We start from the raw sequence: 25,220 nt of genomic DNA on the forward strand, positions 1-25,220 counted from the left end.
TAGAAGACTCGGAGATCTAATATTATGTATGATTTCTCCAATAAATTTTTAATTAAATTATCGTAAATTTGTTTAAAATCATGTTTAATAGATGTTTTGGAAAAAATGTAATATTGAAGGTATAATAAATCCATAAATATAAATTAATAAATTATTTATTAATTGAATCATATTTCTTATTCAATACCATAAGTAAAAAGCTATAGTATTAAAAGCAATAGTCATTAAGATTGTGTGCAGGTACATATGTTACAGTTGACATAATATTAATTGCTTAATTAATAACATTTTTACTTTCTTAGTGGTGCAGTATTACCAAAAAATAGTAATTGCAATTTATCGTTATTTACATGATATCTTCTGAAAGTATCTGATAATTTTGTGGATCATTTGCTTGATGATTTGGAGGACATAGAAAAAATTCTATAAAATTAAGAACAGGACCTCTACTAAAGGGATTCAAATATCTTCCTTTTTTGTCTCGTAAATATGAATATCGTTTATAATTAAACATTTCGTTTGTGGTCAAATTCATACATGCATGCAAAACCTGTATAAAAAAAAATTTTTTTTATAAATATATAAATATTACATATTCAATGTTAAAACAGAATGAATTTTTATATTTACTGAGGTACATGTCAAAATCCATCCAAGTCCACAGAATACCAATGCTTCTAGAACACCCAATACATACAATAATTGGATTCCTTCAATTGCCATACAATAACAAGCAAAATAAATAGTGAATGAACAGTTTATTGCTACACACATAACAAAAAGAAAGAACCACATTCTGGAATAATTGAATAATTACAGATAAGAAATATTGAATTACAATTGTCTACGATTAAATATAAATTGTTTTAAACTTTACCTGTTTCTCAAACCTACACAGTTATATATAAATGGGCAGTGATGATCAAAATATGTAACACATCTATTACAAATTCTGCAATGCTTAGCTCTTAAAGGTCTAAAACATCTACAGCTATGACATAAACGAGACAATACAACATTTCTCTTTTTCCATTTATCAAAATATGGAATCTGAAAGAAAATTATTCTATGAAATAATTATATAATATTTTATAACGCATTATAAAATTATAAAATACTTGTTTAATTGCTCTATAGTAGGTTTCACTATTCTGTGGTACATAGCCAGGATCTCTTCTATTTGCTACAATCCATGAGATCCACATAACAATATTCCAATAAATGAAACAATAATGGCTGCCACGTAAAAGATTCCATGTTAATGGAATACATTTTAATAAATACATTGGATATCCCCATAAAAGAACGGATACCATAAATAATAATATAGGACCTTTACTATTTCCAGCTCCACCAAATAATAATGCCCTTGAAAGACAATAAATATCGTAATTAATAAAATTTTTTACAAATATTTCATTAAAAGATAAAATACAAACCAAAGTTCATTAATAGGTGGAATCCATCTAGCTCGCCGTTTCTGTTCAGCTTGTAGAATTCTTACAATTTCTGAATGTCTATGACTTTTTGCCAATTGTAATGGTGTTTTACCATTCTTGTCACGAGGTTCTAACTCAATCTTACTTTTTTCACATAATATTTTAACACAACTAACATTTCTAGAAAGACATGCTAAGTGTAGTGGAGTGGATCCAAAGTAATCTGGTTTTTGTAAGTCTACTCCACTATACATAAGTAATCTTATTAATTCTGCATGACCTTTATATGCAGCCCAGTGAAGTGCGGTATCTCCATTTATATCTGTTAAATGTCCCAGTGCACCAGATCCTAACAAAAATGCTGCTGTTGCAAATTTTCCAAACATACAAGCAGTCATGAGTGGTGTTAAGCCTTTAAAATCTGCTGCATTAACTGCAACTCCTGCCTAAGAAATAAAAAAAATAATTTAATATTTATTATGAATAAACAAATAATAAATTATTTAATCTATTTGAATACCTTTAATAATAATTGAACTATTGCACTATGACCTTTTCGACATGCCCAATGTATTGGTCTTGGACCCTGTGTTCCAAGACAAGAAAGATCAACTGGTCCATTTCGTTCTATTAAGTATCGCATTACCTATAACATATAATAGACATTTTATTTAAAGAAGAAAATCTCAAATGAAATTAATTAGCAAAAACTAACTTCAATGTTTCCATCTAATGCAGCCCAATGGGCTGGAGTATATCCCCATTCATCTCTTGCACTCAATACATTTAGACCATTCTTTTCTACCAACTCATCAACTGCTCCAATTTCACTAAAATGATATTTTAATTATTTTAATTATCTTTGAATTTATTCACATAAATAAAATTATATTTATACCCGGCTCTAAGGAGTTCAAATATTCGTTTTGTTTCATCAGATGGTGTTTGACCTGGAGCAGTTTCATCGGCATAAATATTGTCATCAGGACCGTTTCTTGGTTGTAATTCAGTGCCTTTAGATGGTTCATGATTTTGATGAGTAGTGCTAGAAATTGGAGTATTCGGTAGATGCCCGACCATGTCGGGATCGGGACTTAATTCCCATACGGACCTCGCTGCTCCGGGCCCTGTAACAGGGCTCACAGGATATACCTAAAATTGACAGTAATTTCAAGTATAAATTAAAATTTAAATGTGTTAATTTATAACTTAAGTTTCAAAAAACTTTTAAATTGTCAAATTATTTAAAATTCGAGATTCAAAAAATTTCAATTTAAAACTTCGTAACTTAAAAACTGTTTGTTTTCTTTAAATTATTAATTCCAAATTATTTTTTATCCACTATCATTTTTCTTCCATTATGACAAAAACTTTTATTTCATAACCAGCTTACTTTGCAAAGCGTTGCGAGTTCCGAATTTACACGCTCGTGTTCGGAAGGTGTCCTAAAGGATGCGCCCTGTACAGAGGATGTTCCACCTTCCGGAACGGTTAGTCACAAGGAAATATTTGGTCCAACCATATTTTCTAATCTTTTGTTTCTTATACACCTTTTCTTTCACCGTGATAAATTAGAACAATACGTTCTTCGTATCAGTAGTATATCAAGTTTCTGCACACAGCAGTGTCCGCATTTTCAAATAGGACTATCGTTATATGATATTGCGCATTTAAATCAATACTTTGGTTATTATTGTACGCTTGCGTAGTAAAATTAACAAAGCCGCAAAATTCACTCATTATTCTTCTTTTCATGATTTCAATATAAGTATGTGTATTTTATTACATTTTTGTAATACTATCAAAATACATTTCAAAAATTTAATGAATTTAATACGATAATATAAGTAACGATAATTTGATGATTTACAATAAATAAAATATATATTTTTATTATTTGACGATTGTTAGATATTAAGTAAATATATTTAAATGTTTTGCTTTTTTAACGTTTCTAAAATTAAAAAAGGCAATGCTTTTAGAATTTGAATATGTATCATGAGGCATAACTAGATGGCGTTAAATAAATTGTCTGTAGTACACAAAGTGTAGTATGTACCTTATAATCAATTTGTTTTAAATAATTTTGTAATGACTAAAACATTATTAGATATCGTTTACTAATGTAACATGGCTCCTACAATACAAACTAATGGTAACACAGCTGAACGAGATAAACGTACAGTTAGACCAGCAGAAAAAAGGTAAAAGATTGAATTATAACCTGCAGTTTTCATAAACATGATATTGATATAAACACTTTTTTAATGTTTCCGTTTTAGGTCTGAATTAATATGTAGAGTTAAATATTGCAATACATTGCCTGATATACCATTTGATCCCAAATTTATTACATATCCATTTGAATCTACTCGGTAAGACCATATGTTTAAATATTAACAAGTTAGCGTATAATACATAATTAAATAATATATACTTAACATTCATAGATTTATTCAATATAATCCAACTTCTCTGGAACGTAATTATAAATATGAAGTACTAACAGAACATGATTTAGGTGTAGAAATTGACCTTATAAATAAAGATACATATGCAGGAGATGTAAATGCTCAGTTAGATCCTGCTGATGAAAAACTTCTGGAAGAAGATGTTCTTACTCCACAAGATTCTAAAAGATCTAGACATCATGCCAGAAGTGTGTCTTGGCTTAGACGTACCGAATACATTTCCACAGAACAAACTAGATTTCAACCACAAACTGTGGATAAAGTGGAAGCTAAAGTTGGTTATAGCATTAAGAAAAATTTCAAAGTAAGTCTTAATATTTATATATTTAATTTATATTAGAATTTTTATTACGTGCATGAAACTTTATTGCATTTATATTTACAGGAAGAAACTTTATATATGGATCGTGAAAGCCAAATAAAAGCAATAGAAAAGACATTTGAAGACAATAAAAAGCCCATTGAAAGACATTACAGCAAACCAAATGTATTACCTGTGGAAATTTTGCCAGTATTTCCAGATTTCAAGGTATTTTAAATATTTTTATGCAATATAAATGTTTTAATTATTTTGTTATTCCTTAATTGATCTTTTTCAGCTTTGGAAATATCCTTGTGCACAAGTCATATTTGATTCAGATCCAGCTCCAGCTGGACGTTCTGTGCCAGCTCAAATTGAAGAAATGTCACAAGCTATGATTCGGTGAATTTATATTTTGTTATTATCTACTTTACAGCTTATCAAATATTATAACAGAGATATTATTCTAGGGGTGTGATGGATGAAAGTGGTGAACAATTTGTAGCATACTTTTTACCTTTGGAAGAAACATTAGAAAAACGTCGAAGAGACTTCACAGCTGGTATTGACTATGCTGATGATGATGAATATGAGTATAAAATGGCTAGAGAATATAATTGGAATGTTAAAAGTAAAGCTTCAAAAGGATACGAAGAAAATTATTTTCTTGTTATAAGACAAGATGGAGTATGTTTTACTTTAAAATAATATATAATTATGTAAAATTTATGTGTATTTTATTATTACATATATTACAGGTATATTATAATGAACTGGAAACGAGAGTACGACTTAGTAAACGTCGTCAAAAAGTTGGACAACAACCAAATAATACAAGGTTGATAGTAAGACATCGACCACTTAATGCTAATGAATTTAAAATGCAGAGGTACAGAGAGAAACAATTGGAACCACCAGGAGAGGAAGATGAAGATGAAGAAGAGGAGGAGGAGGAAGAAGAAGAAGAACCTCAGCAAGAAGCTGAAAAAACAGAAGATAGAGGTTAGTAAGATTACATAAAATTCTATTAATTATACAATATAGTATATTATATACAGTATTCCGCTATTGAAAGCAAGTCTATATAAAAATGAATCAAGAAGAAAGAATAAAATGTTTTCATTAAAATCCTCGGTTTTGAGAAAATCAAATTTGAAAATTTGTCAAGTATATCGATACGAACATATTTTATACGTAAAAACAAAAAAAAGATATAGAATAAAATTTTTTTGTTTAAGAATTTACGTTTTCGTTTTCAAGAAAATAGACTGTGAAAATAGACCGTTTTGTTAAAAATTGCCTTAGTGTTTATTTGATAAATTTTTACAAAAAACAAAACAAACGAAAACAAACAAATAAAAAAATTGTTTTATACTTTCATTTATTTTCTCACATAGGATAATCCTCTGCTAAATGATTATTTATTTCTGCCCAGTCTAAAAATTAATTTAATTCCAGTATATTTAAAAAATATTCAAAGTCAATTTTCTCAAAAATAAAACTTGAGACAAAAAAATTTTATTCTTTTTTTTCGACTCATTTTTGAAGAATGGAATGTAGAGTAGAATCACTTATTGTTTATGAATCGTGGGACGCCCTTTATATATATACTTTTTAAAAAATTATATAATATATTTGTTATTTTAGAAGGATCCGAAAATGAGGCTGAATCTAGAGTATCATCAAGAGGATCTTCTCGAGCATCATCAAGAGCATCATCCCGAGCATCCAGCAGAAAATCCCGTTCTCGTTCGAAATCTGGTTCTAGATCAAAATCTCGTTCAGCGTCACCATCAAAGTCTAGATCTGCTTCTCGGTCACGTTCTGAATCCCGTTCTCCTTCTAGATCTCGTAGCAAATCAAGATCAAGATCTGGTACCCCTCAGTCCAGAAATTCTTCAAAATCAAGGTCCCGATCAAAGTCAGCTTCAAGATCTCGTTCTGGATCCCCAGCCAAATCTCGATCTAGATCTCCAGCCAAATCTCGATCTGGGTCTCCAGCCAAATCTCGATCTGGATCTCCAACTAAATCTCGATCTGAATCCCCATCAAGTTCGAAATCTAGATCGAAGTCTAGATCCCCCCTCTCACGATCAAGATCAGTCAGCGGCAGTGGTAGTGAATCTGGTACTGGTAGTGGTGAAAGTGGTTCTGAAAGTGAATGAATGATAAGAAATTTGAAAATATTCAATCATTATATGTACATATTGATTGTCATATGTAAAATACTATATAATCATACATTCATACAAAATTTTTAATAATAAAAGATAATCGATAAAGAAGGTTGCATTGTTTTAAAATTGTTGTAGTATACAAACGTGTCAATAGAGGGCAGTTTATATTTCCTTGAAAATCACCTGCTAGTCTCTTTTAAGAGTAATATTGCATCATCAATATGACGTATCCAAACTGTGTTTTATCCGTGACACACATGGTAAATTATTAGCAACAAAAACGTCAATTATAAAACTTTTATAGCGATATGATATCCATAATTTAGAGATTTGTATGGAACGTAAAAAGTAAGTAAAATTTGATATGTGAGAATGTATTACAGTTTATATTCTATTTAAAATTGATTATATATTCCAAAAACATTGACGTTGACTTACATGACGCATTCGTATACATATACATGTTATATACAGTATTTAGGCTTATATAAATGTTTAACAAAACTTGATTGAACAATAATGATGGTTTGACATATTTTGTTTACAAATTTAACAAAAATATATCTTATTTAAACATAATATTCTTGTAAATATCTGAAATCAAATATATTTTTTAAAATTAATTATAGATGGCACCCAAAAATAAAGAAAATACATCTGGAAATAAAAAGAAAAGGCAGATTTCTGAAGAAGAAGATGATGAAGATTACCGAAGACGTAGGGACAGAAATAATCAAGTAAATAAAAACAATTTGTTTATTGAATGCATGTAAATATATATTTATTTAGTATTGTAATATTTTTTTAGGCTGTAAAACGCTCTAGAGTGAAAAGTAAGTTACGTACACAACAAACGTTAGAACGTGTAAATCAGCTAAAAACAGAGAATGAATTACTTGAGGAAAAAATTAAGATGCTTACAAAAGAATTAGGATTTTTGAAAGATCTCTTTCTCGCACATGCAGGTGTGCAGATGTTACATTATAATCATTTAATTATAATATTCTTTATATTCTTTATATTTCTTAATTATAATAGTCTTTAATACATAAACTACAATTTTAATCTTAGGTTCCAGTCAACATTCTGTAAATTTTCAAGATGTAGACTTAAATGCTCTTCTGGCTGAAGACACAAAATCTGTGGAACAGATGAAAGACACACCTAAATCATAAATTGCACTGAATTCCACGTGAAAGAAGTAACGTGGTATTGATCAGATCTGAGATGAAGATGCACTTTGGTTCGTCTATTTCTACTACAATATCAGACTTCTTGGAAAGATGTCTGTTTATTTATGAATTTAATGAATTTGAGATGCATGGTATTTTAGTGTATGCAGCTCTTTGCATGTAAAATTTATTATCATTGGAATCTCAAATACTAAATAAGAGAAGATACAGAAGTTAAAGACTAAAAAGTTAACAATGCTTGTAGAGATAGAAATTGTTTTTATTGGAGAAAATGACAATGTTATGTGAAGAAACTGTATTTATGAACGAGATAAGTGGATAACAAAGCATGTAAAGCAACATATATTTATAAAAAAGATATGATGATAAAGCATGTAAAACAAATATATTGTATTTATAAACGGGATAGGAAAATAACAAAGAAAATATTTTAATAACAGATTTTACGTGTTTGTCGTAAATTTTTATTTTTCATAATAGAAAAATGAAATACCACAAATTATAATGGTTTACGATGGCATTATTTTAAGCATTCCATTATAATTAAATTTCCAATATTTACCCTTAAAATATTTTATGTAATTGAAATATAACAGAGAATGTTTTATAAATTGTAGTATGACAAGAATTTATTTTAAAATATATTTAAAATATAAATATATTTTTAAAATATATAAAATTGTTAAATATATTTTTAAATAAAATAAAATAAAATATCCGTAAATCATTAAGCATTTCATTTTATAAATAAGTTTAAATTTTATGGGAAAGATGCATTTTTTTTTGAATATATATTTTCTTTTTTTTGAATATATATTTTCCCTAGAAAACACTTATCATTACTAGTTACTAGATCCAATGTTCACTTCAGTGACTTGAATTATTTTATTAACCATGGCATGAGTTTTAATGTCAAAAGTATATTATAATATAATTTAAACAAACGAGTGAATATGGGGAAAACAACAAAAGTAGTTGTTTGTGGAATGAAAGGTGTTGGAAAAACTGCGCTGTTGGAACAACTCATATACGGAAATGTCAATGTCAAAACAGTAAGAATTTAGGTTATGTTTAAACAAAAATCAGTAGCAATATTTTTCGACATTTTCAACATTACATATTAATTTTCAATTTTAAATTCACATTTTAATTACAACAATATTATATTGGTTCTCTGATAAATTACATTTTATAATTTAATAGGAAATTCACCCTACAATCGAGGATATTTATGTTGCAAATATAGAAACGGATCGCGGTACAAAGGAAAAAGTACGATTTTATGACACTGCAGGGCTAGAATCTCTTCAGAATAATGTGAATAATCAGCAGTTGCCGCGACATTATCTCGGTTTCGCTGATGGATACATTTTAGTTTATGATACTGCAAAACCTGAATCCTTAGATGTATTATTTCCATTAAAAAAAGACATTGACAGGAATAAAGATAAGAAAGAAATAATTGTGATTGTTGTTGGGAATCGAACTAAAACTGAAGAAGAATCTCATAGTTTGGAGAATATAGCAAGTAGAGCTGCAAATTGGTGTACTAGAGAGAAAGTGAAACATTATGAAGTAAATGTTATGGATAGGACAAGTTTGTTTGAAGCATTTGTTAATTTATCGTCTAGATTAAATCCTCCTACCAATAAGAGTACATTCCCGCAGTTAAGTATGGGTAGAAAAAATATCAAGGTTGAAGGACTTTAATCACATTTATTTATAATTAATCACATTCGTTTATATTACCAATGCTAATGGTATTTTTTAACCACTGGCATTGATTTATTTATTTAGCGTATTTAAATTATCTTTATATAAAATAAGCGTATATTCCAAGAATGATGTACTTAAAGTATTATTTTGCTCAAGTGCTTATAGCAATATGCAATAATTTATCTTATTAAAAATTTTGCTCGATTCTGTGTATATGTATTTTCTGCATTTTGTTCTTTGTACTTAAAATATACATATTATCGAACGATCGATCGTAAATTGTAATTGACTTTTTTTGTACTGTTTGCTTGTCATACATATGTATACATATGTGTATATATATATAAGTCTTATTTAGTGAATTAATTTACCATTCAATTGGTTTGACCAATTTTCGTAAACAAATATTCGTTCTGAACATATAATCCCATAATTTACTACTGATACCGAAACCTGAAGAGTAAAGATTTATTTATCATATAATTGCTTAATTTTTGCAGAACAAAAAGAAAATTACCTAAATCATGATGTAAAAAATGATGATAGTTATGATTTCTTTTCATTAAGTACATATATGTCCCAACCTTTGGCGCACCATGATGTAAATAATAATGTGTCAAATCGTAAAAAATATAGCCTATTAAACAATTTTTTCTATATTTAATATGTTTTTAACATTCAGAATTATTGAATGTATTTTAATATCAGTACCTGTTAATGTACCAGCTACAATAAAATAAAGAGTCGTTTGAGGAAACACCATACTATAGATCATCAATAACACTTTTGCTGTCAATGCAGCTGGTAAAATAGGAAATACTAATCTTCTATTATCAAATGGTGCCTGTAAAACAAAAATGTATTCTTTATGCGATTTGAAATAATTTTCATATATTGATTTTGCTCTTTTTGTATTTTCTTTTTTTAACCAAACGAATTTATTAACTGATAATTAATTTTTTACCTTGTGATGAATACCGTGAAGTAAAAAGTGCAAAGTAATAAGTAGTCTCGAGTTAATGGGTGGTTTATAGTGAAAGATTTCACGATGAAGTACATATTCTAATAGAGTCCATAACAATATACCGAATATATATGAAATTAAAACTTCAAACACGGTGCTTTCTGAAAATAAAACAAACTAAATTTCTTTAACTAAATTATAATTTCTTTAATTAAATAATAATAATGTATTTTAGAAAAATCACTGGTAAATCGGTATCGAAAATATTCAATATACATAATTTTGTATATACATATAATACAATATTATGCAATAATAAAAGAAAAGAGAAGAAAAAAGAAGGAGAACATGTGAAAATGTCAAAAATATAATTACCGATATTATCGGTGCTGATATGTGTCCATCCGCAATAAAGAAAATAAAGACATACTGGAATCCATATTATCGGTATCATATACCAAGGTGTAATTGTTAAACTTTCTAAAATGTTTGATTTAAAAAGTTTTATATCCTTATTCACTGGTAAATTGACCCATTCCGAATAATGCTGGCCTAGTGAACCTACTTGTCCAAGTATAGCTTGGTTCCAATCGATCAGGTTCTGCTTGAACAAACGTTTAAATAATACTATCGTCAGTTCGTAATACTCATAAATCGTTCCATTTAATGATTTCCATTAATATTCAAATACTTAAATATTCGAACATTAAATGTTAAAACTGTTATAATTTTGTAAAAAGAAATCGTACAATAATAAACTTTGGTTCATTCAAGCTTGAAGCCTCTATTTTCAAAATGCATTCGCTTTATTCTAAGATGTTTTTATACGTTATATAGCAGATGACAAACTGAAAACCTTAAAACTTTTAAAATAGTATATAAAAACTTTTTTTTTTTTAGTATATAAAACCAGAAAATTTTTTTATGAAATGAATTTAAAATGAATTTGAAGACCGAAGTTTTGCTTTGACAAAGATTTCTCAAAATTTACTTTATGATCTTTTTTCGCCAATTTACTGAACTTTGAATATCGGGCAAATATAACGACGGAAATATTACGATTTTTAAATTTTTCATCATCTAAGCCTAGTCTTCAAATTCATAGATTCAGTGAAAAAAAATTTTCAATATTTTTACATATTATGATAATTTATAGCATTTTTGAGAAGAAAAGTATCTTTATTTATCTGCTTTACTACATGATGTAAAAATATTTTATTATAAGATAAAATGAATTCATTTTATTATAAAATAAATGCATTTTGAAAGTAGAGGCTTCAATCTTTAAAATGAGCCTGGGTTTATTATTGTACGATATACTTTTTACAAAATTATAGCAGTTTAAAAATAAATATTTAGTCCGAATATAATAGGAATCACTGTAGTTGTATATGAAATGATTGGAACAATTTCAACACGTATAATAACAAGTATTTTAATAGATTGTACTTACTTCGTATTTTTGGTATTTTTCTTGATTGTTTAATATGAAGTCCTGCAACAGGTGAAACGCCGCTTCCGAGTGGGGATTTTCTTCGAACGCTTTATCCAAGCTTCGGTTTTTAAAGAAATTTAATATCTTCGCTCCGCCAGGATGATATCGAAGGAAGTCTTTTATGTTGTAAAATTGATTTTTGTAGCTAACTACAAACTGATTATTATGCTTGTTCTCAATTGATTGTACCTGAGATTTGGATTCTCCGGTACGCTTGCGTACGTCGCAGACAGAGTTCGCGGTATTCGCCATTGAATCGATCGAACCGGTTGCTATTCGCAATCTCGGGACGGTATTATTGGAGAAATATTGGAAAAAGTTGTGTGTATATCAAGCGTTGTAAATCCTCACTGGACTGATGAACGAATAATGAGCAAGAATCCGCGAGGTATCTACTTTTAAAGATGAACTATTTTATCGTGGCACACTTGAAATCTAACATTACGCGTACACAGTTATCGTATAAATAGACAGACGACATTATCTTTTATGTGTTTCCTACCTTGATAAGTTTCTGTCTATACGATGACGTCACCTTTCAATTTTTTATTTTACTCCCAACTCTTGCTGTATTTCTTATCCTCTTTGAGATAATATTTGAAATCGCTAAAAGTTATCATTTCGATGTATGTAACGTTGCATTGCTTAATGTAAATCAGTGTTTTATATTTGTATACTTTTTGTTCGTTATTTTTCTTTCATTACGTTCCTTTTCTTCTGGTAGTTATATTTGTCACACCGTAGCGATGACATTGAGCGATATTGATAAAGGATGTCATTATATACATATATGTAATAGATATAAAGCTTGATACCAGAACATACAATAGGCGCGAATACTTTTATGTCAGCGTAAATGTTAATTTACATTTTTAAATGTTTTTTTTTTTTGTTGGCTGTACTATAGTATTCGAGAAGCAAATTTTTAATTCAGATTAGATATCATTTTGAGGATATTTTAGATTGCTAAAGTCGAAAATGTCATTTTTCAAAGAAATAGTTCTCGAAATATCCGTAAAAAATATCATCCAGTAAATTCTCTCCATATATATATATGTTTATAATTGTACGCTTATAATTGGACAAAATCGAAAGTCTTAATCATTTTGGTTCTGAGAATTTTGATTTGATAAGTATATTCGATTAGTATGATAAGTAAGGTGCAGATTTTCATATATCTGTGGGAAATTCTAAAGTATGAAAATGCGCACAATGCATATAATACATGAATATATATAAAATATTTATTATAATATATAATATATAATATATAATAATAGATAAAAGTAGAATATTTATTATAATATATAATATATAATAATAGATAAAACTAATCTCTACTTCGGTTCAAATTTAAAAATGAAAAAAATCCATAATACTTTAATATTTATATTTTGTGATATAATTTTATATCAGCTTGTAAGGTAGTGTAAATCATGCTATCAAATCCAACAGTGGTTCGTGGAATTTGTACTGTGTATTGCGTACTACATATTCATGAACAAATTGAAAATAACTTTCTTCAGTGCTTTAGCTGGAATTTTCCTTTAAAAAAAAAACCACATAAATGGTTGTTTTTAACAAAGATTGATTTATGGAATAATTTTTAGAATAATTGGAATTAATTTTTAAATTAATTAAATTAAGATCCGAATTAAAATAGTAAGAAAAAAAGTATTTTTGAACATTCACACAGACGAAACAGATGAAACTGCACAGAACGGAATAGAGTATTCTATGCGCGTTTATACTGATATAATAAACACTAATACTTTTGTTTTTTTAAAAGTGATTTTTAAATATTGTGCGTGCACAAAACAGATGTATTCATTATTGTAACAAAACGGAAATATGATATCAGCAATTTTTCAAGTTCATTTTGCAGCGTATTATGTGTCGATTAACTTTTATTAATTCTTAAAATCTTATCGTAATTCTTAAAATTTTATCATAATTCTTTAAATAAAATTTTTAAGATACTGAAGATAATCAAAATATTAAACGCTTTCAAGACCCAAGACTTACTAAAACTTCCAACAATTTTAACCTTCAAACCGTGTTTGAACTGATTGTATTATATCATAATAGAGATTTGAAGCGACTCGAAATATCATCTCACTTCTGCACGTAAGTCTAACAAAATTCATGAAAGACACGCCTTAGGGAACAAAAAGCAATTTTTTTTCTGACTCGTAGTGTTTATATATAATAATAATAATTATTATTATTATATTACTTCTTTCCTTACTTTTTATATCTACTAAACTGTACATGTAATAAAAATTATTTAAATTTTTTAAATCAGGATGGAATCGAGGAACGAGCAAAGGAAAAATCAATAGAATCAAATCTTCATAAACTCGTGTACTCGGCAATAAATAAGCTTTTATTTAAACGTTTTGGATATTTGTGTATACAATATACCCTATGTACGATCTATATTTAAATGTCTACGAACGCAGCAGCGATCATGCTCCGGTGTGCCAAGTGAAAAAACAAGAAGAACGGAAAGAAGACAGAAAAAGGAGCGGGACAACATCCTTTCATGGGGTAAATCTGAGCATCCATGCTACCAAAAATATAGCATTTCGTTCATCGCGCGATGAATAATGTATCAGTACATATTTTCTTTTGTTTTAGCATTGCTATCGATGTTCTTGAGCCAGGTACTGATCTGTCAATCGAATATATATTACACCGCTCGACGGAAAGACAGCTGTCATTACATTTACAAGATATTTATTCTTCCACAATTGGTCGTCACCGATCGAACGTAATTGACCCTAGAAATAAGAAAGAACGAAAAAGTCTCTCATTTCCGATTTCCTAAGGAACGATTGCACGATCGATATCGACCTCGTTGATCTCAAACGGACTGAACTTCGACGAAAACTCTGACGATCGCGATGAAATTTCCGCTTCTTGGTTTTTCCCCCTTTTCCCCCATTTTTGTCTCTCTTATTAAGTACAAACCTAAAAAAATTCTGCGACCCGGCCTCGACATGCCTGCCTCGGAGACATTCAAACACGGTATTTCGTTATCTATCGCTGCCTTGAATAATCGGGTTCCTAGCAATTCGGAAGTATTACGAAACTCGGTAAAGAGATACCGTCTATACACTATTTCCTACTCGTACGATTCTATTTAGGCGAGTAGGTTCGTAATTCCTAATTTCGGTTTCGATATCTGCAATTTTTTTCTCTGTTGATCGTTTCATTTCTTCTCACCCCTGAGGTCTGGAAGCAATAGGAACGTAGGCACCGTCTAGAAATCGAAAATCGAAAATCGAAAATTTCAAGATGAATAGTCGATTGTACGTACTACAAGTGGACATTTCATTCTTAAATGGACGAGCCTTCATCGGAACGTTTTATTTGTTCGATTCGTAACATAAGCAGACGGTACTCTGTCTAAAAATGCGAAGGAGGGAGATTAATATCAACGCAATTTGTTCTTTCGTAGAAGAAACCTAATTTTTAACAACGCTGTCGTAAGGGATCTGCACGTAATTTTGCATTTTTTTTTTTTTTTTTTTTACCATTCTTAATTTGCTGCATAATGCCGATTATACGAAATAATTGGACAAGAATTAATCGCCTAAAATAACATTCAGGCCGTTGAAAACAATTCAGATCTTGATAAAAATCGAGCTAATGGAACAAAGCTAGCGAAGGCGCGATTCCGAGTGCGATTAAAATCGGTCTCTCTCTTTCACCTTTTGCGATGTATTTCGTAACGCCGAGTATTTGTTTCAGTTTTCTCCACTTTTCTATTCCTTATTTGCTTTGTACACGCTGTACAAATCCCGTGTCGTAGGTTCGACGGAAAGTAAGTATTGCTTTCGAAAAGCACTGATCACTGATCATCCGATTCTCTTAATCCAGATCTGCAATTCGTATCGTTTTACAGATCTCCAAAGAACTGAAATTCCAAAGGGACAGATGTTCGATTATTTCTTCCTTCCCTTGCCCTATTCGTAAGAAGAAAGTACGCGGCGAATCCAATACTCGATTTTTAAAAGTCCATCACTTCCATTTTGAACGGTTTACCCTGAAGCTTATTAGGGACAATTTTCGTTATGGGCGGTGCACTGTTGTTGTCATCGTCGCTATTCACATCTTCATCCTCCTCGGGGAAGTCTTCGAGACGATCGTGATACTCGTCCAACTGAAAAAAGCAAGATCGTTACCGTTAATCGCGAGCGGCCACGTTCTTCCATGCTCGAATCGTGAACGAATAATCGCAACTAAGGCTGTGCGTGATCCTGTCTGGAACATAATAGACAAGCCAGGGCGTGTTCTTTACTAGTGAAAAAAAACTGCGGTGCCAGTGAAGTATCAAAGCAAGAAAGCTCTTGCTCCCGGTGAACTCAAACACCGGGATCGTTCGTTTCTCTCTTTCGCAGGCAACGTGCCGATTTCACACGGTGTCTAAAAGATGTTCGTCTAAGTTTAAGTAAGATCAACAAGCCGAAAAAAAGAGACATCTTCCGTGTTCTCTCCGTTTCTCTCTTCAAGATCTCATCCTCCCGATAGAAACGACGGTGCAAAGCACGTAAAATCAAACTAAGAGCATTCCATAAACTTCCATAATATGCTACGGACTCACGTGTAAGGTAACTATGGAAGAAGCGATTAATCGACGTTACCGCACACGGAACGGACGCTTCCCTATAACTGCAGGTACGTCCAACGTAAATCTTAATGGTCGTTGAGGCTTAATCGGCGCACCTTGAGCAAGTAAGTAGGTAACTCCTCTTCCAGACTTGTACTCGTGACGCGTATACCAAGCATAAGCGCGTCTCTCGGTGCGCCAATTAAGTCGCCATTATTATGACGACTACGTCTATACGTTGTCTAAACAAGCATAATGAACGTGCCCCGCGTGTTTTATCTATAGTTATTAATTACGATCGGTGATAAGAAACAATTTGACATATCAACGATACGAAATGGGATGATTCGTGTGAACAATAAAAAGTTTCCTGGCTTAAGATAACCGTGTTGTGCGAATCATCGGGTGAGAGATGCTCTTTGATGAACCGGCAAGAAATAATAGATAAAAATAGAAAGCAGATGCAAGTGCGTGTCGAGATCTATAAGATCGAAGGATGAGAGGATGATGAGGACGCGCGATCGATGTTGGTGAAACGAGCGTATCACTATCGAAGGTTTTCTGGATCTACTCACATCGACATCACCCATCATCTCTTTAGTGGAAACTGTGGTATCTATACGTCGTATGCTGCCTTGATGAATGTCAACGTCCAGTTTGACGCATTGGAACCGTCTCAAAAGGAATACGATTGGTATTGGCGCGATGCCCGCGAAAATGATGACAACCGCGATGGCCAACACCCAGCTGGGATACGCAGTAGATACGGCTATACCCTGAAATGAGCAAAAAAAAAAAAAAAAAGATGTCGAGGCCGAGTTGTGTTAGAAAATTTGGCAGCGAGACAGAGGATGCGAAAATTTATCTATACCTGTGACGCGTCCCACGCGGAATATGTAGGCTTTTTGATGAACATTGACGCTATGCTGGAAAGGAGAATACAGACCATGATTATAGGGGCAAGGAATCTCCAAGTGAATTGCCAGTATACCCCTGGTCTGTATCCAGTCATTTCCTCGATGTCTTTTGTGAATCTGAAAAAAATATTACTCTGTACTCACGCTTTCTCAACGTTTTTCAGATACTTAAAATGATAAAAATCTAAAAGTTTAACACCAAATGAGGAACGTGTAACAAATTGAGAATGTATTCAAATATTATTCTTTTAACATATTTATCCAATATATTGTATATACGTGATCTTAAACCAATTGTTTTGCTATCGATTGTAAGATTATCTGCACGAACTAAAGACTCGTAGGATTAAACAAAGATAAAGTATCAAGATAAACAGATAAATACTTTTCGTGTCCATAAACGAAGATGACGGAAATCATTTCCATGAGCGCGACCATTACGAGACCGATGGTGCCGGCGAAACTGTCGAACATCTTCAGCCAATATTCTCCAGCACCGGTACAGAATATTAAACCAACGAAGAAGCAGATCGTACAAACGACCCCTGAAAAAGAAAATGATCGTCGATCATTTTTGTTCTATCGCGAAGATAGACAACGATAATCGTACCTGTCATGTATTGCTTTTTTATTCTCTTGAACAGATCTATGTCAAAAATGACACATAGCATGCCTTCTAGTATACCGATCTGAGAGCCCAGGCCGAGTGCTAGAAGCATTAGGAAAAAGATGCAGGACCAAAATGAGGCGCCGGGCAACTCGACTATCGCCTGGGTGAAGACTATGAAAGCCAACCCTGTTCCTTCGGCGGCCTGATGATCGATAAATTTTTAAAAATTGGTAAAAAGGAAAAGAAAAACTTTTTTTCTAAGGTACAGACACAAGACAAATGTTTGCTAATTACATTGTCCAATTGCTCGCTGAGACTGCACGTTTCAAGTGTGAAGTTTAATGCGGATGCGTTTAACGTATTTACAACTTGTTCGTATTCGTCCATGGTGATATTCTCATGCGTTATATATCCATTTTGAAGAAGTAAGTCTTTGTTACTGAAAGCAGAGAAATAGAATTCAACGATTCGTTTTAACGTATCTGATGATACTTTTTCTCGTTTCATTCAAGTGTTTCGTCCAAGTTAAACGAAAAGAATCAGTTTACCTCGCGAGGCACTTATCGACATTTGTCATCGCCTTAAAGCCTAGAATGGCGAATATCACGACACTCGCGTAAATAGCGGTGAAGGCGTTACAACCGCTAACCAGGATCACGTCCCGGACACAGTTGTTGTCCGGAGTGTTGTAAGAACCGAACGCGATCAAGGAACCGAACGCTAGTCCGAAACTGTAAAAAACCTGCGTCGCTGCGTCGAGCCAAACCCTCGGCTCTAATAGTTTCTCGATCTGTAGATAAAAAAATAGAAAATCACGAGATAAGAACACGGAGCAGTTCATGAGAAGAGGTAGAAAGAGAAGAAAAGAAATTAATTACCTTTGGCGTGTACATGTGGGCTAATCCAGCGCTGGCACCTTTTAACGTTATTCCACGAATAAAAAAGATAGTAAGCACCAAATACGGGAACATGGATGTAAAATATACCACCTTTAAATCAAGCAGAAACATAAGTCGTTGACACAGTATATCTGACTCGCGCGTTTACAAGGAGAAGGAGTTTACAAGTAGGAAAGTAAACGACTACTCGCGAGGAAAAGAAAAACCGATTGAAACACTCGACGTCTTCTTACCTTCCCCGATGATTGTATTCCCTTCATCACGATAAAGAAGACGATGATCCAACTCAACAGCAGACAAAGAACGATCCACCACTTGAGCGTCGATCCTTCTTGGATCGATGGTGCTGCATCCAACGTGGTTCTGTACCAAAAATAGGCAGTTTCCGAACTCTTCACGCATTCTTCGACTGGCTTGCCATTAATCTCTGGACATTTCGCCCACGGTAACGGCTCCTGCATTAAATCGCAAAATTTACCTTCGCATCATTCCTCATTAAGCAAAACTTTCGATGACAAAAGCGGCGAGATTTGCAATTTGTTGTTACAAGAATACTACATCATGCACATTTCGTCCATTTCCTTTCTCGCCAGATTAGCAGTTGCAAACGAAAATTGAAATCGATAGGTACTTACGTTGAATTTAATCGTGACGGCCTAATCGAGCGCGGCATGAAACATAAATCGTATTCGTTAATCGAACGATCGTGGAACTGTTCTGATACTCGCGTGATTACAGCTCCCGCGTATTCCATCGATCAATTAAACGCAATAATTGAGTTGCTATTAGACTCGTTCTCGATCGATGGAATAATAACGGCCCAGGTTCAATTTATCGATCGAATCGATCGGTTATCGGATAATCAAAGAACTCACCTCGAGTGAATTGAAAAGGTAATAGAAGCACCAGGTAATGATGACGTTGTAATAAAGGGCTACGAAGAAGGTGACGATGCACGATGCTATTCCTATGCCGCCTAGCCATGGATGTATCGTGTTCCATACACCAAGGGCACCTTGTCGCATTCGTTGACCGAGACCCAGCTCGATTAAAAAGAGGGGTACACCCTCTAGGATCAGCATCACGAAAAAAGGGATGAGAAAGGCACCTGAAATGATTTTTTCGGTTTTTTTTCTCTCTCTCTCTTTCTCTTTCTTTGCTGTCTAAAAAGCGAGATCTGCATTCTTATTATTATTTCTCTTGGTGAAATAATATCGTTCGTTAGAACCCCCATCCCCATTCCACCGTCTCCCTTGTTGCTCTGACCCTTTATTATAGAATGAATGCCGTAACCGTTCTCTTTTAATCTCTCCCATTTGCCAGAGTTGGGCCGTGTCCCTGCTTACAGAATATTCTTCGTTCCCCCTTTTTTTTTTCGCGGTAGTCTAGTTTGAGACAGCCGCAGCCGGAGTGTCTGGTTCGGTATTGATCGAGTGACGCGTACGTACATAATACTTACATACGTAGTAGGTACACGTTCGATCTCATTCGAGCATTTCTCCTTTGACGTTCTTTTCTCCCTTCTCTCGTCATTTTGATCGAAAGAATTTCGCGAGCGCCGACAGACGGCATACTACTGATCAATCGTGTCATGTTCGATCCGATATTATCGCGATTACATATGTACATACGTTCTCGGCGTAAAAGATTAATTCGTTCAAGTACGCGACAAGCATGCGATACTCTGTGACACTTTTGGATAAGAATTTTTAATTCTACTGCTTGTATCGTGTTTCATACACGGTGCTACTCGTTTCCATTGTTGTTTCGAAAATTTTGAAATACCAATTCCTAAACTTCGTCGTGTTCATTATTAGAAAAACGAGAGGGGAAAAGTATTTCGTATAACTGACAGAGGTTTCACACAGTTCAGGAGAGACAGATGATTCATAAAGGTTGCGGATGCGGAATTGTTACGTATCTGCCGATAGAACGTTAAAAATCGATGGACGCGCGTCGCACATCAGCGTCAGGCTTGAACAGTGGCCTCGACGTCGCGTCGCGTCGCGTCGTGTTACAAGGGCAGAAGAAAAGGGCACATTGAAAATTGAATAGGTCCTGGTTTGTTTTCGACCTAGTGTCATATACGTCCTGACGTATCGTCGACGTAGCGAATTGCTGATCTAACCACAGTCTAATTAAAAAGAAACTCGAGCTCCGTTTTATACGTTCTGCGCAATAGTACTCTCTTTCTCTCTCTCTCTCTCTTTCTCTCTCTCTGTTCGTCGGATCCTTGGCTCGTCGACGTTCGTAACACCGGTGGAAACTTCCGCGACGAAATTCGTGGGGGCGTCTGATTTAACGTAAACCACGTTTCTGTGACGTAACGTCCTATCGTCGTGATTTCATTCGTAGTTCACCCGCCACCCTTGTTCGCGCATCCACCCACGTAAGCCAACAGCGTCTACCGATATACATACGTTGTTTCCATTTCGTTTGCATTGGAATGTAATCGAGTTACGCCAGGCTCGAGGTGTAGGTCGTGGATAGAAGAAAGATCGTGGATAGAGAGAGCGGAAGGTTCAAGGGCGAATTTTATAGGATTTTATCGTTTTCCTGGGTTTCCCTCTGTATTTAGATTTTCGAGAGAGGGGACAGAATGTATAATCGCGAGTATACGGGCGATACGACGACCAGACATCGATGACACCTCGCGATGTTCCCGTTGATAGTTTCGAAGATTCTTGAAACGCTTCGAGGATATTTATTTTTAAGCATTAAGGCATACACGACGGGGGAAGTGAGAGAACGGTTGATCGAACAGCGCGACCGAAAATAGCGTATAACGTTGCGTTTTACGTGGCCATTTGACTCTAGCTTCAAATCTATCTTCGTTCCAGTGAACATTTTCAAGGAGAACGAGCAAGTTTAAGTCCGAGGCTCTTTACCTTTCCGTACATTTAAATATGCGTTTTTCCCCTGTTGTTGCCCTTTCTTTTCGCGAGAAAAGGCGACAATGACGAAACAGAAAAAATTGGGTGATTGACACGTGGACGAAATATCACTCACCTCCTCCGTTCTGTTGGCACAGATAAGGGAATCTCCAGATATTCCCAAGTCCCACGCTGTAACCAATAATACTGAGGAAAAATTGCATCTTGCCGCTCCATTCTGCTCTGTTTTCTTCTTTGGTTTCTTGATTACCAGCAGCATTTTGACTTCCTGTTACCACGATTGTCACGTTCTGACCTGCCTGACGTTCCTCGTTCAACGGAGCCAGCTCATGCCCATTTCTCGTATTCTCGTTCTTGACTACCATGCTTCACCTCAGAGTCCGTTATTTCAAAGATAAATAGTTCAATTTCCACCTTCCACGTTCTCCAATTTCTTTCCCCTCTGTCTTCGATATTCTGTTTTTACTCCTTGTATTTTACCTTCTTCCTTCCTCCTTTCACCTTTCTCTCCCTATCTTTAGACACTTAAGCAATTCGATGGACCAGCACCGATCAGAGTAACCGAATCGATGTTTAAAAAGTGTATAGATATATTTTGAAAAGTCAGCGCAACGATCAATTACTGGCACGAGGGACGAAGAAAACAGTAGATAATGGCAGCAACGAGAGCAACAATGGCTATCGAGAATGATTATCGAGACGACCAACAGTGTAACAATAACAACAACGACGACAACGTTAACGACAGTGTCAACGAAGCCGACGACGAAGACGAGGACGAGAACAGCGACAAAGGCAGTTCAACAAAATGATCTTAATTGTTACATTTAACTATAAGAATATTTTTTATTATTTTCTGTGTCTTTCTCTTTTTTTTTTTTTTTCTTTTTTCTTTCTTCTCTGTTATAATACCGTTATCTCGAGTAAGTTAGCTGTTTGTATAGAAAAAATTCCTTAGGGTAACGCGGAAGGCATGCCTGGTACGAAGAACGCGCCTGTTTGCCGAAATAGCTCCCACGCGGACGCAGGCTGCGAACGGCAGAAGGGAGAAAGACGCGTTGTGTTACACTTCTCCTCTCTGTTCGCTTTATTCTGCTGTATGTTGTAAAAAATTATGTCGTTCTTCACCATCGATCGGTTATAGTGTCGCGTGGACGTTCACGGAAGTTGAAACCTGTGGGTCGAAACGTGTTCGTTACGAGATACGAAGGAAGAATGATGATAGAAGCGATGATACAAAGAGTTCAACAGAATTACGTGAAAATTACGTGATTCACATTGGCAAGGCCGAAAATCAACGATTCAAATATCTGTCTCGGAGCAGCGAGTATAATCGATACGGCGTGGGTTTTGTACGAGGGAGAGAGTCGTCGTATATCGGACGTAATTTTTCCTTTAATTTGCACACTATGAATCGAGAAACTTGCCGTTTTCCTTTTAATAACATCAGATAGGTTAATAGAAGAGTCGAAAGAAACACGACGAATGGGAATTACGAGACGAATCAGAAGAAACAGAGGAAACGAGCGGATAATCGAAGAAGGATGAGAGCACAACGATCGTTGAAAGGGCTCCTGTTCGTACGAGCGTGAACATTAGTTTGCCCTTCGTGCAAAAACGAGGCATCGAAATTGAGAGATGGCGCAGCCGTGGTCCACGCACAGGGAAAATCACTTTAACGACACGAAGATACCGAAGGAAGCTCACGTTTCACGTTGCTAACACGATATTGTCCTGGAGCATGCTTCCTATCCTCCGACTTTTCTTTTCTCACAGTCCGGCGTCGTTCCTCTTTCAATTTTCTCCTCTTTCGTCTTCCGTGAATGCTAGTGTTCCTTTCGATTGCGTGTGACATAAGCTTCACGAGCCGTGGAACAGTTCTTGAATCGTAAAAAATATTAACGACGATTTACTAAATCGACAGCATCGTTTGCATTACGGTCATGCTTCTCTTTCGTTCGCGCACGCTCTTTCTCTTTCTCTCCCTTCAAACTCGTTATCACAGTCGTCGATTCTATAGTCTCGAGCGTATATTGTTCAAGATGTAACAGAGGGGACGTACGTACGTACATGGAGCAGAGCTAGCCGCTGTTGGATTGTTCTTCTATTCCTGACGAAACTCACGGAACTAACCAAAACTTGTATCGTTATAATTATTTCGGAGCGGTAGTCCGCTGATTGAACCGACGGTGCTCGCTCGAACGTGGATAGCAGGCGTGTGGACGGCGAAAAGAAGGAATAATTTTCGGAGCCATGTAGTTGGGTTCCGTAACCTCCCTTCTCGCTCGAAACTCGGCTATTTTTTTCTGGCTCGTCCGATCAGACTTGCCTTTCGTCTTTTCGTTTCCTCGGCCTCGCTAGAACCTGGATATTTCTCGTTCTTCCTATCTCCGGTTGGTCGGCAAATAGCCCGCGCGAATTCTTCTCGCTGTTCTCGAGCTGCTCTGCTTGAAGAGACTCTAACAACGCGCCCCGTGCACATGAACGTCAATAACTAACTGAACCACCGTTGCGCGGCTATGTGCGCGCGCGCTTACGCACGCACGCGAGGGAACCAACGGGACGAAGCGGACCCTGGAGCTTCAATAGTACGACAAAGCTTTGCACGACGCTTTCAATCCCCGATTGGCCGTAATAATTATGTACATATGGCGCGTACGCTCTTCCGACTCCCAACTGTCAGCTCTCTGCGCTTCCCCATGAGCGAAACTATTCGATGTGTATCAGGAACAGCCGAGTTTCTACTGACCGAGTGTCCCTGGGGAGAAAATCGGGAGACGACCGTGAGCAAAAGAGGGAGAGGATTCATACCAACTGATCTATCCCTCCGTACCGATATATTTTCTAAGTGGAAAAAGAACAAAACAGACTATCTTTTCTTTGTTCTGTTCATGTTTTTCGTTAATGTTACGTTATAGTAGTACGTACCCGGCAGGGAGAGTAGGAAAGTGACGCGCGCGCGCGCGCGCGCGCCTCGCTGCACATCGATCTTCGTCGCAGCCAATCCCTGCCATTTTCGTTTGTCTCAATTGGCCCGCGATCTCAGCTTTCCTCCCGTCTTTACGAATAGAATTCGCCTTATTTTTTTCCGTTACTTTCGACAGACGTGTTTCCAACTCCAAATCGACCAACCACAGACTAGGGTTTGGATTAGCTTTTACTGACCTTCGTGCCTCGAGATCTAGTCTCCTCAAGGTCTTCCGTGATCGTTATCTAGGGTCAGGTTCTTGTGCCGTGGGTAAAATCATACCTGACGGCAACATGCATTACGGATCATACAATTAATGACTGGTTTCCATATATAAAGCACTCTGACCTGTTTGATTCAATTTCATTTCAATTGATTCCGTTCGGTTATCATTCATTCGGCACGTTATCATTTACGAATGATATTCATCATTCATTTGGTATTCTCTGACATCGGAGAGCTTTATTTAGGGAAAGATTAGTTGTTATATCGCTAAAATGATTGTTGATAAGGTGTACGAAATTATGTGTACAGAGATATTGCATGTGATAAGGACTAGTA

At 34.5% G+C, this 25,220-nt stretch overlaps 6 protein-coding genes across 13 annotated transcripts; 3 read left to right on the top strand and 3 right to left on the bottom strand.

Annotated features, from left to right (window-relative positions):
- Positions 1–139: 139 nt before the first annotated feature.
- Positions 140–3,158, bottom strand: LOC122534616 (probable protein S-acyltransferase 23). Of its 2 annotated transcripts, none has more exons than XM_043665436.1 (9): positions 2,833–3,156; positions 2,338–2,591; positions 2,155–2,269; positions 1,960–2,085; positions 1,440–1,885; positions 1,119–1,368; positions 878–1,050; positions 631–796; positions 140–550 (listed from the first exon to the last, which is right to left on the bottom strand). In XM_043665436.1, exons 2-9 carry the CDS (start codon positions 2,517–2,519, stop codon positions 347–349), a joined length of 1,662 nt encoding a protein of 553 aa, XP_043521371.1. In that variant the 5' UTR covers positions 2,520–2,591; positions 2,833–3,156; the 3' UTR covers positions 140–346. The 2 variants fall into 2 exon arrangements, with proteins under 2 accessions (XP_043521371.1, XP_043521372.1); XM_043665437.1 differs by having other exon boundaries at positions 300–550; positions 631–677; positions 2,833–3,158.
- Positions 3,159–3,410: 252 nt separating this feature from the next.
- On the top strand, positions 3,411–6,398 carry LOC122534615 (RNA polymerase II-associated factor 1 homolog). Of its 2 annotated transcripts, none has more exons than XM_043665435.1 (8): positions 3,411–3,643; positions 3,722–3,814; positions 3,890–4,214; positions 4,296–4,439; positions 4,510–4,613; positions 4,682–4,898; positions 4,970–5,213; positions 5,862–6,398. In XM_043665435.1, exons 1-8 carry the CDS (start codon positions 3,570–3,572, stop codon positions 6,374–6,376), a joined length of 1,716 nt encoding a protein of 571 aa, XP_043521370.1. In that variant the 5' UTR covers positions 3,411–3,569; the 3' UTR covers positions 6,377–6,398. The 2 variants fall into 2 exon arrangements, with proteins under 2 accessions (XP_043521370.1, XP_043521369.1); XM_043665434.1 differs by having other exon boundaries at positions 3,414–3,643; positions 5,859–6,398.
- Positions 6,399–6,594: 196 nt separating this feature from the next.
- LOC122534624 (CCAAT/enhancer-binding protein gamma) lies at positions 6,595–7,942 on the top strand. 3 transcript variants are annotated; one of them, XR_006307943.1, is made up of 5 exons: positions 6,595–6,736; positions 7,018–7,125; positions 7,197–7,353; positions 7,460–7,635; positions 7,722–7,942. XR_006307943.1 is itself a non-coding variant. In XM_043665450.1 (4 exons), the coding sequence occupies exons 2-4, from the start codon at positions 7,018–7,020 to the stop codon at positions 7,561–7,563; spliced, it is 369 nt and encodes a 122-aa protein (XP_043521385.1). In that variant the 5' UTR covers positions 6,595–6,736; the 3' UTR covers positions 7,564–7,942. The 3 variants fall into 3 exon arrangements, 1 of the variants encoding a protein (XP_043521385.1); XR_006307942.1 differs by having other exon boundaries at positions 7,460–7,631; XM_043665450.1 differs by having other exon boundaries at positions 7,460–7,942.
- Positions 7,943–8,398: 456 nt separating this feature from the next.
- LOC122534623 (NF-kappa-B inhibitor-interacting Ras-like protein) lies at positions 8,399–9,291 on the top strand. The gene is made up of 2 exons (XM_043665449.1): positions 8,399–8,633; positions 8,785–9,291. The coding sequence occupies exons 1-2, from the start codon at positions 8,535–8,537 to the stop codon at positions 9,289–9,291; spliced, it is 606 nt and encodes a 201-aa protein (XP_043521384.1). The 5' UTR covers positions 8,399–8,534.
- LOC122534621 (fatty acid 2-hydroxylase) lies at positions 9,287–12,374 on the bottom strand. The gene is made up of 6 exons (XM_043665443.1): positions 11,715–12,374; positions 10,637–10,862; positions 10,262–10,422; positions 10,009–10,141; positions 9,815–9,934; positions 9,287–9,750 (listed from the first exon to the last, which is right to left on the bottom strand). The coding sequence occupies exons 1-6, from the start codon at positions 12,006–12,008 to the stop codon at positions 9,665–9,667; spliced, it is 1,020 nt and encodes a 339-aa protein (XP_043521378.1). The 5' UTR covers positions 12,009–12,374; the 3' UTR covers positions 9,287–9,664.
- Positions 12,375–14,121: 1,747 nt separating this feature from the next.
- Positions 14,122–24,451, bottom strand: LOC122534613 (sodium- and chloride-dependent transporter XTRP3). Of its 4 annotated transcripts, XR_006307938.1 has the most exons (13): positions 21,807–24,451; positions 19,673–19,905; positions 19,433–19,453; positions 19,031–19,252; positions 18,777–18,887; positions 18,447–18,688; positions 18,193–18,337; positions 17,899–18,100; positions 17,674–17,833; positions 17,243–17,405; positions 16,947–17,147; positions 16,366–16,433; positions 15,787–15,924 (listed from the first exon to the last, which is right to left on the bottom strand). XR_006307938.1 is itself a non-coding variant. In XM_043665430.1 (12 exons), exons 1-12 carry the CDS (start codon positions 22,054–22,056, stop codon positions 15,772–15,774), a joined length of 2,103 nt encoding a protein of 700 aa, XP_043521365.1. In that variant the 5' UTR covers positions 22,057–24,447; the 3' UTR covers positions 14,122–15,771. The 4 variants fall into 4 exon arrangements, 3 of the variants coding, with proteins under 3 accessions (XP_043521365.1, XP_043521367.1, XP_043521366.1); XM_043665430.1 differs by lacking the exon at positions 16,366–16,433 and having other exon boundaries at positions 14,122–15,924; positions 21,807–24,447; XM_043665432.1 differs by lacking the exons at positions 16,366–16,433; positions 21,807–24,451 and adding an exon at positions 20,257–20,518 and having other exon boundaries at positions 14,122–15,924.
- Between the last annotated feature and the right edge of the window lie 769 nt (positions 24,452–25,220).

Source organism: Frieseomelitta varia, unplaced genomic scaffold, assembly GCF_011392965.1.
Source record: "Frieseomelitta varia isolate USP_RPSP 00005682 unplaced genomic scaffold, Fvar_1.2 scaffold_62, whole genome shotgun sequence".
In the NCBI taxonomy this organism is placed as follows: domain Eukaryota; kingdom Metazoa; phylum Arthropoda; class Insecta; order Hymenoptera; family Apidae; genus Frieseomelitta; species Frieseomelitta varia.